Source organism: Cebus imitator, unplaced genomic scaffold, assembly GCF_001604975.1.
Source record: "Cebus imitator isolate Cc_AM_T3 unplaced genomic scaffold, Cebus_imitator-1.0 Scaffold129, whole genome shotgun sequence".
Taxonomy (NCBI): Eukaryota; Metazoa; Chordata; class Mammalia; order Primates; family Cebidae; genus Cebus; species Cebus imitator.
In genome coordinates, this window is record NW_016107444.1 from 1,042,558 (window position 1) to 1,054,841 (window position 12,284).

At 55.8% G+C, this 12,284-nt stretch overlaps 1 protein-coding gene across 4 annotated transcripts in view; it reads right to left on the reverse strand.

Annotated features, from left to right (window-relative positions):
- Window positions 1–540: 540 nt before the first annotated feature.
- PTCH2 (patched 2) overlaps window positions 541–12,284 on the reverse strand; it is a 20,155-nt gene continuing 8,411 nt past the window's right edge. The window contains exons 3-22 of one of the 4 annotated variants that reach the window (XM_037742858.1): window positions 10,580–10,769; window positions 10,404–10,473; window positions 10,134–10,225; window positions 9,285–9,480; window positions 8,428–8,549; window positions 7,990–8,137; window positions 7,774–7,905; window positions 7,535–7,690; window positions 7,361–7,453; window positions 6,920–7,045; window positions 6,712–6,830; window positions 6,261–6,609; window positions 5,997–6,133; window positions 5,821–5,908; window positions 5,323–5,728; window positions 4,909–5,189; window positions 4,660–4,797; window positions 1,893–2,035; window positions 1,716–1,815; window positions 541–1,289 (exon numbers count right to left, since the gene is read on the reverse strand). In XM_037742858.1, coding sequence (XP_037598786.1) covers window positions 1,035–1,289; window positions 1,716–1,815; window positions 1,893–2,035; window positions 4,660–4,797; window positions 4,909–5,189; window positions 5,323–5,728; window positions 5,821–5,908; window positions 5,997–6,133; window positions 6,261–6,609; window positions 6,712–6,830; window positions 6,920–7,045; window positions 7,361–7,453; window positions 7,535–7,690; window positions 7,774–7,905; window positions 7,990–8,137; window positions 8,428–8,549; window positions 9,285–9,480; window positions 10,134–10,225; window positions 10,404–10,473; window positions 10,580–10,769 — 3,341 coding nt within the window. In that variant the 3' untranslated portion in view covers window positions 541–1,034. Of the gene's footprint in view, window positions 1,290–1,715; window positions 1,816–1,892; window positions 2,036–4,659; window positions 4,798–4,908; window positions 5,190–5,322; window positions 5,729–5,820; window positions 6,134–6,260; window positions 6,610–6,711; window positions 6,831–6,919; window positions 7,046–7,360; window positions 7,454–7,534; window positions 7,691–7,773; window positions 7,906–7,989; window positions 8,138–8,427; window positions 8,550–9,284; window positions 9,481–10,133; window positions 10,226–10,403; window positions 10,474–10,579; window positions 10,770–12,284 lie in introns of all 4 variants that reach the window. The other 3 variants (XM_037742859.1, XM_017540801.2, XM_037742860.1) reach the window with 3 other exon arrangements.

Sequence of the window (12,284 nt, forward strand, 5' to 3'; positions counted from 1 at the left end):
CTGTCAGGCCAACTACCAACTTTCAGAGGCCTCTGCCCTAGAGGTTGCTCTTGGACCTGGCTCCTTTCCCTCGGTCTGCACACCTCCTGAGAAGCTCCCCAGACCCTGCTGACCTATCTCGGCGTCAACTGGCCACTTTCCTGTCCGCCTGCACTGCACCTGTCACCTGCTGCATGGCTCTGCTCCTCTACCATGGTGTTTCCCATGCGGGTGAAGCAGGAGGTGAGTCTGGAGAGGCAGGTGAGCGGGAATATGATGGCTCTGAAAGCCACATGGCGGGGTTCCTTTTTTTTCTGCTCCCAGTCTCCTGAATGAATACAGTAAGATTTCACACCAACAAAATTTCTTATCATTTTGTATAGTAAGCACTTAATCCAGATGCTATTACCAAGTATATGACAAAAATCCAGAATCTGGGGTCTTTTCCCTAGAGAAGCTAATACCTCAGGCCCTGGTACCACAGAAGCCCCTTCCAATAGCTAATGTTCACTTGCAAACTTCCCACTCTGTCCAAAAAAAAAGCACCAAAGTCATTTAAGATGAGTTCACATAGAATATATTTCATTCTTTAAAAAATAAAACTTTCAGCATAGCTAACATCTATGTATACTACAAAAATAGACATCTTCATATAAATAATGGATGTGGTAGGAGGTGAGCAGGGATACGGAGAGCCTGCCCAGGACTCGCCAGGCGGTGAGGCTGGGGCTGAGGAAGGGTGCTGGAGGGCCCCTCGGGCTTGGTCTGCTGGGCAGGCAGTGGTGTGGGGTGGGAAGGGGGACAGGGCTGCACTGCAGCCTGAAGTGCTGGCTTTTACTCTCACGTGACACAGACACAGGCCCACACAGGCCTGGGTGTGCAAGAAGGTGGCTGTTCTGTATGGCTATCAGAGAGGTCCGTGACGGCTGAGTCAGGAGAGGGGGACCAGCAGCAGCAGGGCCCTCCAGGGGTCCATCCTGCATCTAATACCTGACCCAGTGCTTCCCAGTGACCTCACGCAGCCCACACAGGGTCTCTGTGCTTCAGCTATTTTTTCACCCAGTGGCTGGACCTGGTCCCCTGGAAGTGAGGTTGCCAGAGCTGGTGGCAGCAGGGGACCAAGGGGGCTCATCGGAGGCTGGGTGGATGTAGGCACCAGGCAGCGGGGGTGGGTGGATGGCCACAGTCATGGAGGTAGTCACTCTGGCAAAGCTCTGGGGCAGGGAGGGGGATGCCCCCCACCTAAGCCCGCCTCCCTCTGGAGCTGATGGACTCAGGACCTCAGGGCTTTCCTTGTACATCTGTATCACCTGTGGGGAGACACCAGCCCCAGTGAGCCCAGGAGCCCCTGGGGCTCCCAGCCCCTTCAGCATCTCCCTGGGGATCACCATGGCTGTTGGGAAGCTGGGGTCCTTCTTGGTCTCCAGCAGGATATGACAGCTGGCAATTGACAGGATGTTGAGGCCTGGGGCAAACCCTGCACCTTGCTCTGGATCCTAAAGGGCTAAGGTGGGTCCCATGAAGAAGCCAGGAGGGCTAAGGGGCAGGAACATGGTGTCTGGGGAGAGTAGGAGGCTGCCACCTTCAGCTGGTGGCACCCGTTGGGGAGGGACCTTGTGAGCTGAGCCTGTCTGTACCACAGGGGCTATTTTGTCCTGGCTCTGCCCCTTCCCTTGCCTGTCCCTACCCTGTCCCCTGGGCTGGGAACAGAGGGATAGTGCTGAGAGTGTGGTCACCTCTGGTGGCGGGCCCAGGATAGACAGCAGCACAGGCAGCAGCACGAGTCCGTGGAGGAGGCCGAGGAGTGTAAGCACTGTCAGCACCACGAAGAAATACCTGGTTGGGGGCGGGGGAAGGTGAGTCAGCCCGGGCTGGCCCTGAGCCCTGCCTCCCTGCCCCAAGCCCTCCCCTACCTTACAATGAAGTCAAAGTTGGAACCAGCAAGCATGAGCAGACCCAGCAATGTAGAGATGGCCCCATCGGTCACAGGGGCAAATGTGTGCTCCAGGGCATGGGCAGCCCGTAGGTTCCGGCTACCCTGGGTAGTCAGGAAGCCCTGGAAAAACAGAGCGGTCCTGGAGCTGCTCCTCTGCCAGTCATGGCCAGCTGATCCATGTCCCCACCTGTATCTGTCTTCGGAGCTCAACCATATCTTGGTCCACCAAAGGCCAGGTGAACTAAGTTCATGGGAACTGTACAGGGAGCATTTATGGTATTCCCTAAAACTGTACAGTATTTTAGGGAATACCATATGGATGGGTCTGGTGAGCTTAGACACACAGACATGTAGAAAATAGGGTACAGCCTAGGTGACAGAGTGAGACCCTGTCTCTAGAAACAAGGTTGGGCATGGTGGCTCATGCCTGTAATCCTAGCACTTTGGGAGGCTGAGGTGGGTGGATCACCTGAGGTCGGGGGTTTGAGACCATCCTGGGAAACATGGTGAAACCTTGTCTCTATAACAAATACAAAAGTTAGCTGGGTGTGGTTGTGTGGGCCTGTAGTCTCAGCTACTTGGGAGGTTGAGATGGGAGGATCGCTTGGCCAGGGAGGTGGAAGTTGCAGCAAACCGAGATCGCACCGCTATCCTCCAGCCTTGGCAACACAGTGAGAGCCTGTCTCAAACAAACAAACAACAAAAATAAGGTGTGCAAACTACAGCCTGCCACTTATTTTGCAAATGAAGTATTGTTGAAACAGCCATGCCCACTGGTTAATGAATAGTCTTAACAATGTTGTGCTTCCATGGCAGGTTTGCAGCAGAGACTCTATGGCCTACCAAGCCTGAAATGGTTACTATTTGGTCCTATAAAGAGAAGTTTGGCAATCACTGGTCCATCTAGAAGACAGACGTCAAAGTGATAACAGTTACTTCTCAGAGTAGCGTTTCAGAGTAGCCTAATTCAGAGTAGAATTAGGAAGATTACTAATACTTCCTTTATATCTTTCTGCATGCTGGATTTGTTTGTTTTCAAGGACCATATATTGTTCTTAGAATAATAATTGAGATCTTTTTTGGGGAAAGGAAGGGAGCTGTTTGTGGAGTCTGGCTGGGCTGTGGGTCCCCCCTTTCCTCTGCCAGAGTATACACAGCCCTGGGTGAGGCCCTCGTCGGTTCTGGTATCTCTGCATCTCAGGTATCTTTGTAGAACCCCTCCATTAAGCCCACATTGCCATCCTGCTACCATCCCATTTCTTATTTTTTGAGACAGGAACTTACTGTGTTGCCTAGGCTGGAGGGCAGTGGCGTAATCATGGCTCACTGCAGCTTCAAACTCTGGGGTTCAAGTGATCCTCCTGCCTCAGCCTCCCAAGTGGTTGGGACTATAGGCATGCACCACCATGCCCAGCTAATTGGTTTACTTTTTTTTTTTTTTGAGACAGTCTTGCTCTGTTGCCCAGGCTGGAGTGCAGTGGCATACTCTTGGCTCACTGCAGCCTCTGCCACCCAGGTTCAAGCAATTCTCCTGCCTTAGCCTGCTGAGTAGCTGGGATTACAGGCACCCGCCACACTAATTTTTGTATTTTTATTTTTAAAATACAAAATACATGCCTAGCTAATTTTTGTATTTTTATTCGAAACAGGGTTTCACCAAGTTGGCCAGGCTGGTCTTGAACTCCTGGCCTCAAGTGATCTGCTCACCTTGGCTTTCTAAAGTGCTGGGATTATAGACATGAGCCACTGTGCCCAGCCTACAATCTTTTTGCAGAGATGAGGTTTCGCCTTGTTGCCCAGGCTGGTCTTGAACTCCTGGCTCAAACAGTCCACCAGCCTTAGCCTCCCAAAGTGCTGGGATTACAGGTGTGAGTCACCCTTCTTCGCCCATCCCACAATGGTCCACAGTAAAACTATTCAAAAGAATCACTGGTTCCCATTTTTTCTCTTTTTTTTTCTTTTTTTGAGACAGAATTTCACTCTTGTTCCCCAGGCTGGAGTGCAATGGCAGGATCTTGGTTCACTGCAACCTCTGACTCCTGGGTTCAAGCGATTCTCCTGCCTTAGCCTCCTGAGTAGCTGGGATTACAGGCATGCGTCACCATGCCCAGCTAATTTTGTATTTTTAGTAGAGATGGGGTTTCTCCATGTTGGTCAGACTGGTCTCAAACTCCTGACCTCAGGTGATCCACCCGCCGTGGCCTCCCAAAGTGCTGGGATTACACGCGTGAGCCACCGCACCCAGGCATTATTGTCTATCTCAACCCCCAGAATATAAGCTCCTTGGAGGTAAAAAACTATATTGCTATTATATCCCATATTCTTTTTCATTTTTTTTCCAAAAAAAAAATTTTTTTTGAGATGGAGCCTTGCTCTGTTGCCCAGGCTGGAGTGCAGTGATGTGATGTGATTTTGGCTAACTGCAACCTCCGCCTCCTAGGTTCAAGCAATTCTCCTGCCTCAGTCTCATGAGTAGCTAGGGTTACAGGTGTGCACCACCATGCCCAGCTAATTTTTGTATTTTCAGTAGAGACGGGGTTTTGCCAGTTGGCCAGGCTGGTCTTGAACTCCTGACCTCAGATGATCCACCCGCCTTGGCCTCCCAAAATGCTTGGATTACAGGCATGGGGCACCGTGCCTGGCCCAAATTCTTAAATAGTACCTAGCACATAGTAGGGGTTTGAACATTATTTGTTGAATACTGAATCAGCTGACTGGGCCCTCCCCAGGGTGCCTGTGCTCACCAGAGCCACATGTACTGTGAACTCGATGCCAATGCCTACAGAGGCCACGAGGATCACCACAGGGATGGCACTCAGCTTGATGCCCAGGAAACCCATGATACCAAACAGCTCCACGGTCATCATCGCCAGGACCAGCACCTGGGGGAGGCAGGGCTCACGGAGGGATCCTGACAGGAGGGCTGACGGGCTGGCCAGGGTAGGGTGTGGGTGCCACTGGATCTCTCTGTCCCCACTCCTGCAAGGACTCACTATGAGGGCAGCCGTCCAGGGGTTGAGGAGCAGAAGGGCACAGATGAGGAAAGTGCACACCAGCAGGATGCAGACGGCCAGCAGGAAGCAGCGCCGCAGTCCCAGATACTGCTCCCAGAAGAGGAAGGGGGAGCCGCTGGGGTAGGCGTGCACCCCAGCCTGGCCCGCCTCTGCACATGCTGCCCGGGCCCCCTCGATGGCCTCCATAAAGTCTGCAGTCTTCTGGAGGCCCCGCAGCAGGAAGGGGAACTGGGCAAACTCCAAGGGCTGAGCTGGCGGGACTGCGGAGGGGAGGGTAAGGGAGAAGAGGAAAAGGGACCAGGCGGTGAGCATGGGGCAGAGTAGGCAGGGCCTCAGGCTCGGGGCTTGTGTGGGCGAGGCAGAGGATCTTGCTAAGCTCCCCCCGGGACTCACTGCGAAGGTTCTCCCCCGTGGTGTCGTATTTGTCGTGCAGCCATTCAGGAGGTGGGGGGTAGAAGTTGGCCTGTGAGGCTGCCAGACCCAGGGGGTCACTGCTCACCCACACGGTCAGCCCCACGTAGAAGAGCTCGGGTGGAATCAGTCCCTCTCTGTCCACCAGCTTCCTTGTGGTCAGCTGCAGAGCAGAGAGGGCTGAAGGCCTGGGCCCAGAAGCCTGCAGCCACTGTGCTCCCCAACCCTTCCAGCCCTTTCCCAACCTGGCCAAAATCCAGAGGCCCCTGGGAGTCTCCAGTCTGGATGAGCAGCTTGTAGGCCAGGGCCCCATCCTCAGAGCCATTGCGGTACGAGTGGCGAGTGATGCGCCCAGAAGCCCAGTCCTGGTCAAACGCAGCCTGGATTCCTGGGAGAGACCAGCATACGGTTCTGTTAGCTGGTGGCCCCAGGTCGCTTCTTCCTGCAGCACGCCACCCTGCCAGTCTCCTCGCCTCTCACCCTGTAGCCAGTTGCGGTAATAGTGCAGCCAGGTGCGGGGTGCCTGGGTGGCCGGTGGGGGCAGCACGGCCTTGAGGGAACTGAAGCGCTGGTGCAGATCAAAGAGGGCGCGTTGGGAGTGGGCGTAGTCGAAGCCACCCTGGGTCACCAGGGCCACCTCGTACAGGGAGAAGTACCTGAGCTGGGCGCTCAGGAAGTCATGCTCCTTGGTGCCCCGAGGCACCACATCCGTCAGGGCCAGCCCGTCTTGCACGAGTGTGGCTCCATAGAGGCTCAGGCCCAGAAGAGTGCCAAAAAGCACCAGCACGATGGCCTGTGGGAAATGGCAACTCTGCTGGAGGCCCTAGGGCTGCCCCCCATCCCCTCAGGGGGTGGACTAAGCCCTCTGCCCTTCTGGGCCCAGAGATGCTAAGTCTCTGTCCTGTTCCACCCAGTCTTACCTTGGCCTGTGACTGGAGCAGCAAGGGGGCAAACTGAAAGCGGGCAAAATGGGTAAGATTCCAGCGGGCACAGGGCAGGGACCTGCAGGCTGCCTTCTGCCTTGGCTGCTCCTCCTGGCCTAGAAGGTCCCGTGTGGACCCTCCAGGGCTGAAGAGCTCAGAGCCCAGTGGGTCAGAAGGTGGAGGCACCAGGTGGGCTTGGGAAGGCAGGATGGTGACCACATGCTGGCTGCTGGCTTCACAGTGGGTAAAGGCTTGAACTGTGGCCGTCAGGTGGGCAATGCCGACTGGTACTGTCCTGTCCCCCAGCTCCTGGGGGAGGATCTGAATCACCCGAGCAGAGCAGGGACTGGAAGAGGCAGAGAGCGGATGAGAGGTCTATGCCCTGAAATGCTGGTGAGGGGACAGGCTGGCGTGGGTCACAGGAGGAGGGCTGGGGTGCAGACAGTACCTGGAGAAGCAGCAGAGCACATCCAGGCGCTGGCAGTGGCGCCGCCGTAGGTCCAGGCTGAGGATGGCTGGGAAGACAAGCATCACGGCTACAAAGGTGCAGCCAACCACTATGGCCGCCTGGGGGATGGACAGGAGGGGCATGAAGGCTGGATGAAGCTCGGCCTCGGCTCCACACCCACCCTGGCCTGCCCCATGTGAGGCCTCACCTGCAGGGAGAAGGCTCGCAGTGCAGGGATGGGAACGAGGGCAGCCATGAGGAAGGCGGCCATGTTGTTGATGGATGCGAGGGCCACACTGGTGCCCGTGCGCTGCAGACACTCGCCCATGCGGTCCTGCCAGGACAGAGTGGGGACCTGCCCTCAGGTCACAAGGGATGGGCTGTGTCAAGGTAGAGTCAAGGGGAGGCTCAGGAACCTGGGGTGTGGAGGTGGGGCAGTCATAACATAGCAGCTAGCACTTACTGGGTACCATGCACATGTCATGGGCTATTCTAAGCACTCAACTTGAGTTATCTTATGGATCCCCTGTTTACAGATGGGGAAACTGAGGCACTGAGGTTCATTAGCAGCCCAAGGTCACTTGAACCAAGAGGCTCTTAACCAATAGGCTGAGCTGCCTCAGATGAGCCCTGGAGGATGAGGCCCCACCTGGAGACGGGTGCCAGGCAGAGCCTCTGTGAAGGCGTGTGCCAGCAGGAATATGTGATCCACGCCAATTCCCAGAGCCAGGAAGGGCAGCACCTGGAGGGGCAGAGAGTGGGCAGCTGGAGGACCCAGTAGCCTGGCGACTGGCACTGAGTTGGCCCTGCAGTCCTGGTGTACCTGGGTAGTGGCAGCATTGAAGGTGATGCCGAGCAGGGCACAGAGCCCAAGGCCTGAGGCCACCGCCAGGGCCACCAGCAGCACCCCAGCGAGGCCCACGGCACCCTGGGACTGGGCACAGTCCCACCGCAGCATGGTCACACAGGCATAGGCCAGCTGTGGGGAGAAAGGGCAGTCTCAGACAGGGTGGGCACTGGGTGGAGGCGGGGTGGGGGCAAGGTGCCCAGTGCAGGACCCACCATGAGCAGGTAGCCTCCCACCAAACGGGCAGCACTGACTTCAGAGAATGCATGCAGGATGTCATCCAAGGTGGTGGAGGAGAAGGCGTGGATCTGCTGGGAAGCATTCTCAGGCAGGGCCTCCTGGGCCAGCTGGAGAAACAGGGCGGATCTGAGGGGGCAGGAGGAGGGAGTGGCCTCAGGGCATCCCCCTTGTCCTTGTCCATACTGACTGACCTGCACAAAGCGCCGCTGCCAGGCTTGTAGCACTGTGCCAGCCTGCTCCTCACTCCAGCCTATGTCATGTGTCTGATAGTCACCCCGGAAATGCTCGTACAGCTGGCGGGGACTCATCAGCAAGAAGGTGGTCTGCAGAGCCTCTGCCCTGGTGGGGGGTGCAGGGGAACCAGGGGTCAGAGCTGGCCCAGACACCTGGCAAGGGGTGTGGGGGGGAACCAGGGGTCTAGCTGGTCCAGACACCTGGCAAGGGTATTCGAGGGAACAAATTTCAGATCTGGCCCAGACACCTGGCGAGGAGTGTGGGGGGGAACCAGGGGTCAGCCTGGCCTATACACCTGGCAAGAATGTGCAGGGGCTTTTGCCAGAGCTGCCTGACATTACAATATGGATTCTCATTCATGGAGTCCCCTCATCAACTCCCAGCAGAGGCCCTACCTCAGCAGCTGTCCTTGGGGATTTCTGGCCGTGCCTCCAAGCAGCAATTCCTCCTGCCAGTGCATGAATTTGTGGGAGAAGCCATGGCAGCCCCCACTCAGCTCATCAGCCACATTGGGAACCTGGAGGGGAATAGGAGCGGTTAATGTTTAAGGCTCTGGCCGTAGATAACTAGGAAGCCACAAGGGGGAGCAGAGAGTAGGCTGCTGGGAGGAGCTGGTGTAGCTTTGGTGGATTCTGAAGGACCACATTCGCAGGGCTGTAAAGACACTTGGGAAACCAGGTATGATATTCATGCTTATCTACTGTGTTCTTAGTTACCCTATATGAGTCTATTTTGATAAGAAGTCCAGCCTTGGCCGGGCACAGTGGCTCACACCTGTGATCCCAGCATTTTGGAAAGCCGAGGCAGGTGGATCACCTGAAGTCAGGTGTTTGGGACCAGCCTGGCCAACGTGGTGAAACCCCATTTCTACTGAAAAAACAAAAATTAGCCAGGTGTAGTGGCGGGTGCCTGTAATCCCAGCTACTTGGGAGGCTGAGGCAGAACTGCTTGAGCTGAGGTTGCAGTGAGCCAAGATCAAGCTATTGCACTCCAGCCTGGCGACAGAGCAAGACTCAAAAAGAAAAGTCCAGCCTTATAAAAGGAAAAAGGGATTCATATACCACTTGAGGGTTCTGTAGGATAAGGAATGGGAATGGAACACTGGGGTCCTGGCACAGTGGGAGCAGGGTAACAATGGCCAGGAAGTGGGGGTCAGGGCACAGAGCTGTCCGCTCCCGCAGAATACAGGAATGTATGAGGAGGGGAAAGGGAAGGAAAACAGTCTTTCCCTGCAGACCTGGCTGGAACCCACCTGCCTGCTGTGATGGTTGGGGGCACTAGGTGGGCAGTGGAGGTCGTCAGGGTGCAGACAGGGCCGCCCCACGTAGGCCTGGCCCACCTGTGCCTTGTCTAGCAGCTCCCGGAAGCCCTCAAGGGAGGCAAAGGGACCCAGCTCCTCCAGCAGCTGCTCTGGATCCAGGTTGGTCCACTGGATATCTGGGCGGCCACTGAGGGGAAAGCCCATGGTTGGCGAGGGTCAGGGATGAAAACCCAGGCTCCAAACTGCTACTGGGGCCCCATGCTGTGCCCCACTCTTCTCTTATCTGCTGATTTGTCCCTCAATATGGAGGGTGTGCAAGGCTCAGCTTCTCAGAACTGCCAGGCTGCATAGGCCCACCAGGGTGCTGCAGTGAGCTGTAGATGGGTACAAGAGGATATCAGGGCAGGGTTACCTAATACATAGAAAGGGCCTGGAAAGGCGCCACTGAGTCCCTTAGCAAGCTGTCTGTGCTTGGTTCTAATATATAACCAGCAGGCACATGCCTGTAACGGGTTTTCTTTCTCACCTGGGCAACAGCTTAGCAGACACCTAGGTAATTCCCCCCAGCAAAGCCTCTTTCTGGGGATCTTTTTCTCCTTTGCTCGGAGCTAACAGATCTTTGTGTTTAGTTTTGTCTAAATAAGACGGTCTTCCTTCCTTCAGAGGGAAGAAGGGGGATGTGGAGAGCGCCCTGCGGAAGCCCATGCTCTGTTCCTGGCCTGGGAGGTAATCAGGGTCTTGGTAAGGTTTTGATCAACCTCATTCCCCCGACCCCTCCTTTCTGCTGGGAGAGTCTCCAGCGGGAGATGAAGCAGGGCCCGGAGCAGCTCTGGCACTCACGGCAGGTAGGCGGAGCCCCCTTGGAGTTTGGCTCCCTCCCAGAAGCAGTCGAGGGGTGTGAGGATCACGCAGGGAAACAGCTTCTCAATCATCTGCCAGGGACACCCGGGCCACATCAGTCCTGCCCCACAGCCTTTGTAGGATGCCCTCTGCAATCCCCTTCCTTAGTTTTAAGGGGGAGGATTGCAGGCCGTGGGGCTTGCTGCGTCTCTCTGAGTCCCCCCACGCCACAGAAAAGGTTCCGCCTCTGCTCCCTCTCAGGACACTTACCCGCTCAATCATTCCATTTTCAATAAGGGGAACACCTGACTTGTAGCAGATTTTGTTCAAATCCCAGGACCTGCAACAGCCAGGGGCACATGAGATCAGCAGAAGAGGGGGATTCCCACTCCAGAACCCCCATGGCACGTTCACCCCCAGCTGCTCAGGGGCTCAGCCAGACTCACTTCCCATAGAGTGATACTTGGACTTTACTGGCAGTGAGGGCTGCCTGGAGGTGGAGGCCAAGTGCTTCAGGCGTGAGGATGTTCTCTCCCTCCTGGCGTGAGGTCTGTATCAGCATCTGAGAGGTGTATGCAGCCTCCTCCCCCAGCTTCTCCTTGGTGTAATGCAGCTCCTGGCTCACCCGGCTGCCCACTGCCAGAGCAAAGAGAGAAAGCTGGGGAGAAACGGCCTGGGCAGGTCAGAACTAGGGAAGGGGGCTCCTAACTCTGAGGCCTCCCTAGACAAGTGGGAGAGGAGCCCCTGCCTTATCCCTGAGGGCCTCATTAGGGCCCAGGCCGACTCCCCAGCCTTCTGGTCCTGGAGCTCTGCCAGGGAAGTGGGGAAGCCTGGGTTGTGCTCTCTGCGGATTTCTTGTGTGGTCTAGGCTAAGCATGAACCATGTCGGCTGGGCTTCGGGCATAAACTTAAAAATGACAATCAGCATGAGCTGGCCCTGGGAAGGGGAGTTGTGGGGGAATCTTGGTAAGGGAACCTTCATTCAGTCCCTCTCTGCTCTGGTGGGGAGGACAAGGAGGGCCACTAGGGGAAATAGGGAGGCTGCTGCTGGGAGGGTTTCCTGAAAAAACAGGTCTAGGGCTGGGGTTGGTTCTTAGTTCAGGTTGCTCCGGGCAGTGATTTATATCACACACACCTTTCTGCAAGCTGTTCTGGGGAGAGGGTGGGTAGGGATGGGAGTGTCTGGTAATCATGGGCCCTGTGTTGGTGTGGGCAAGGGGGAGGATTGGACAGCCATTCAGGTTTCTGCTCCCTCTCAGGCAGGAAGTGCATGGAATCAGCTCACGAGCCCTGGCAGGGGTGAAATCATAGTGGGCCAAGGGGAGGGAGGAGTCCAGATCACTTTCAGCACCCCCACTGTCCAGAACACAGGGAGTCCAGTGCCAGGCTGCCTTAGGTTCCTGGATCTTAGCTCCCCTCCAGTCCTGCGTTATGCTGGCCATAGGGTCCTACGCTGTAGCTGGGACCTGGAGGAGGTGGGGACATTGTAAGGGGATATCACCTAACTATGATGTGGGGAAGAGTGAGGGCCAAATTCACCTCTGGAGGCTTTGTGGATTTGGTCTCATCTCAGACCCTGTGCTGTTTCTGCCTGTCTGGAGGTCTCCTCCTGTTAGTCTTTGCTGCCTGCTGGGACCCACAGTACTGCTTCTCTGAAACTCAAGCCCCTTTGAGATTGTCATGCTTCCCAATCTTTTTTCGAGATAGGGCCTTGCTCTGTTGCCTAGGCTGGAGTGCAGTGGCCTGATCACAGCTCACTGTAGCTTTGACTTCTGGGCTCAGGTGATCCTCCCCCCTCAGCCTCCTGAGTAGCTGGGACCACAGGCGCTTGCCACCATGCCTGGCTAATTTTTAATTTTTTTGCAGAGATGAGGTCTCATTATGTTGCCCAAACTAATCTTAAACTAATGGGCTCAAGCGATCCTCCCACCCCAGCCTCCTAAAGTGCTGGGATTACAGGTATGAGTCAATGCGCCTGGCCCTCTAATCTCTTTTTCAAACCCATGTTCTTCTCACTCACAAAAGCCCGAAATCCTTGGTAACCCCAACACATAATTACCCATATGCTCACATCTCCCCCACTCCCCGACAGTCACATTCCTGGCCTTCGCCTCATGAAACAGTCTTCCTGTCTTGCTCCCCACACTGCCA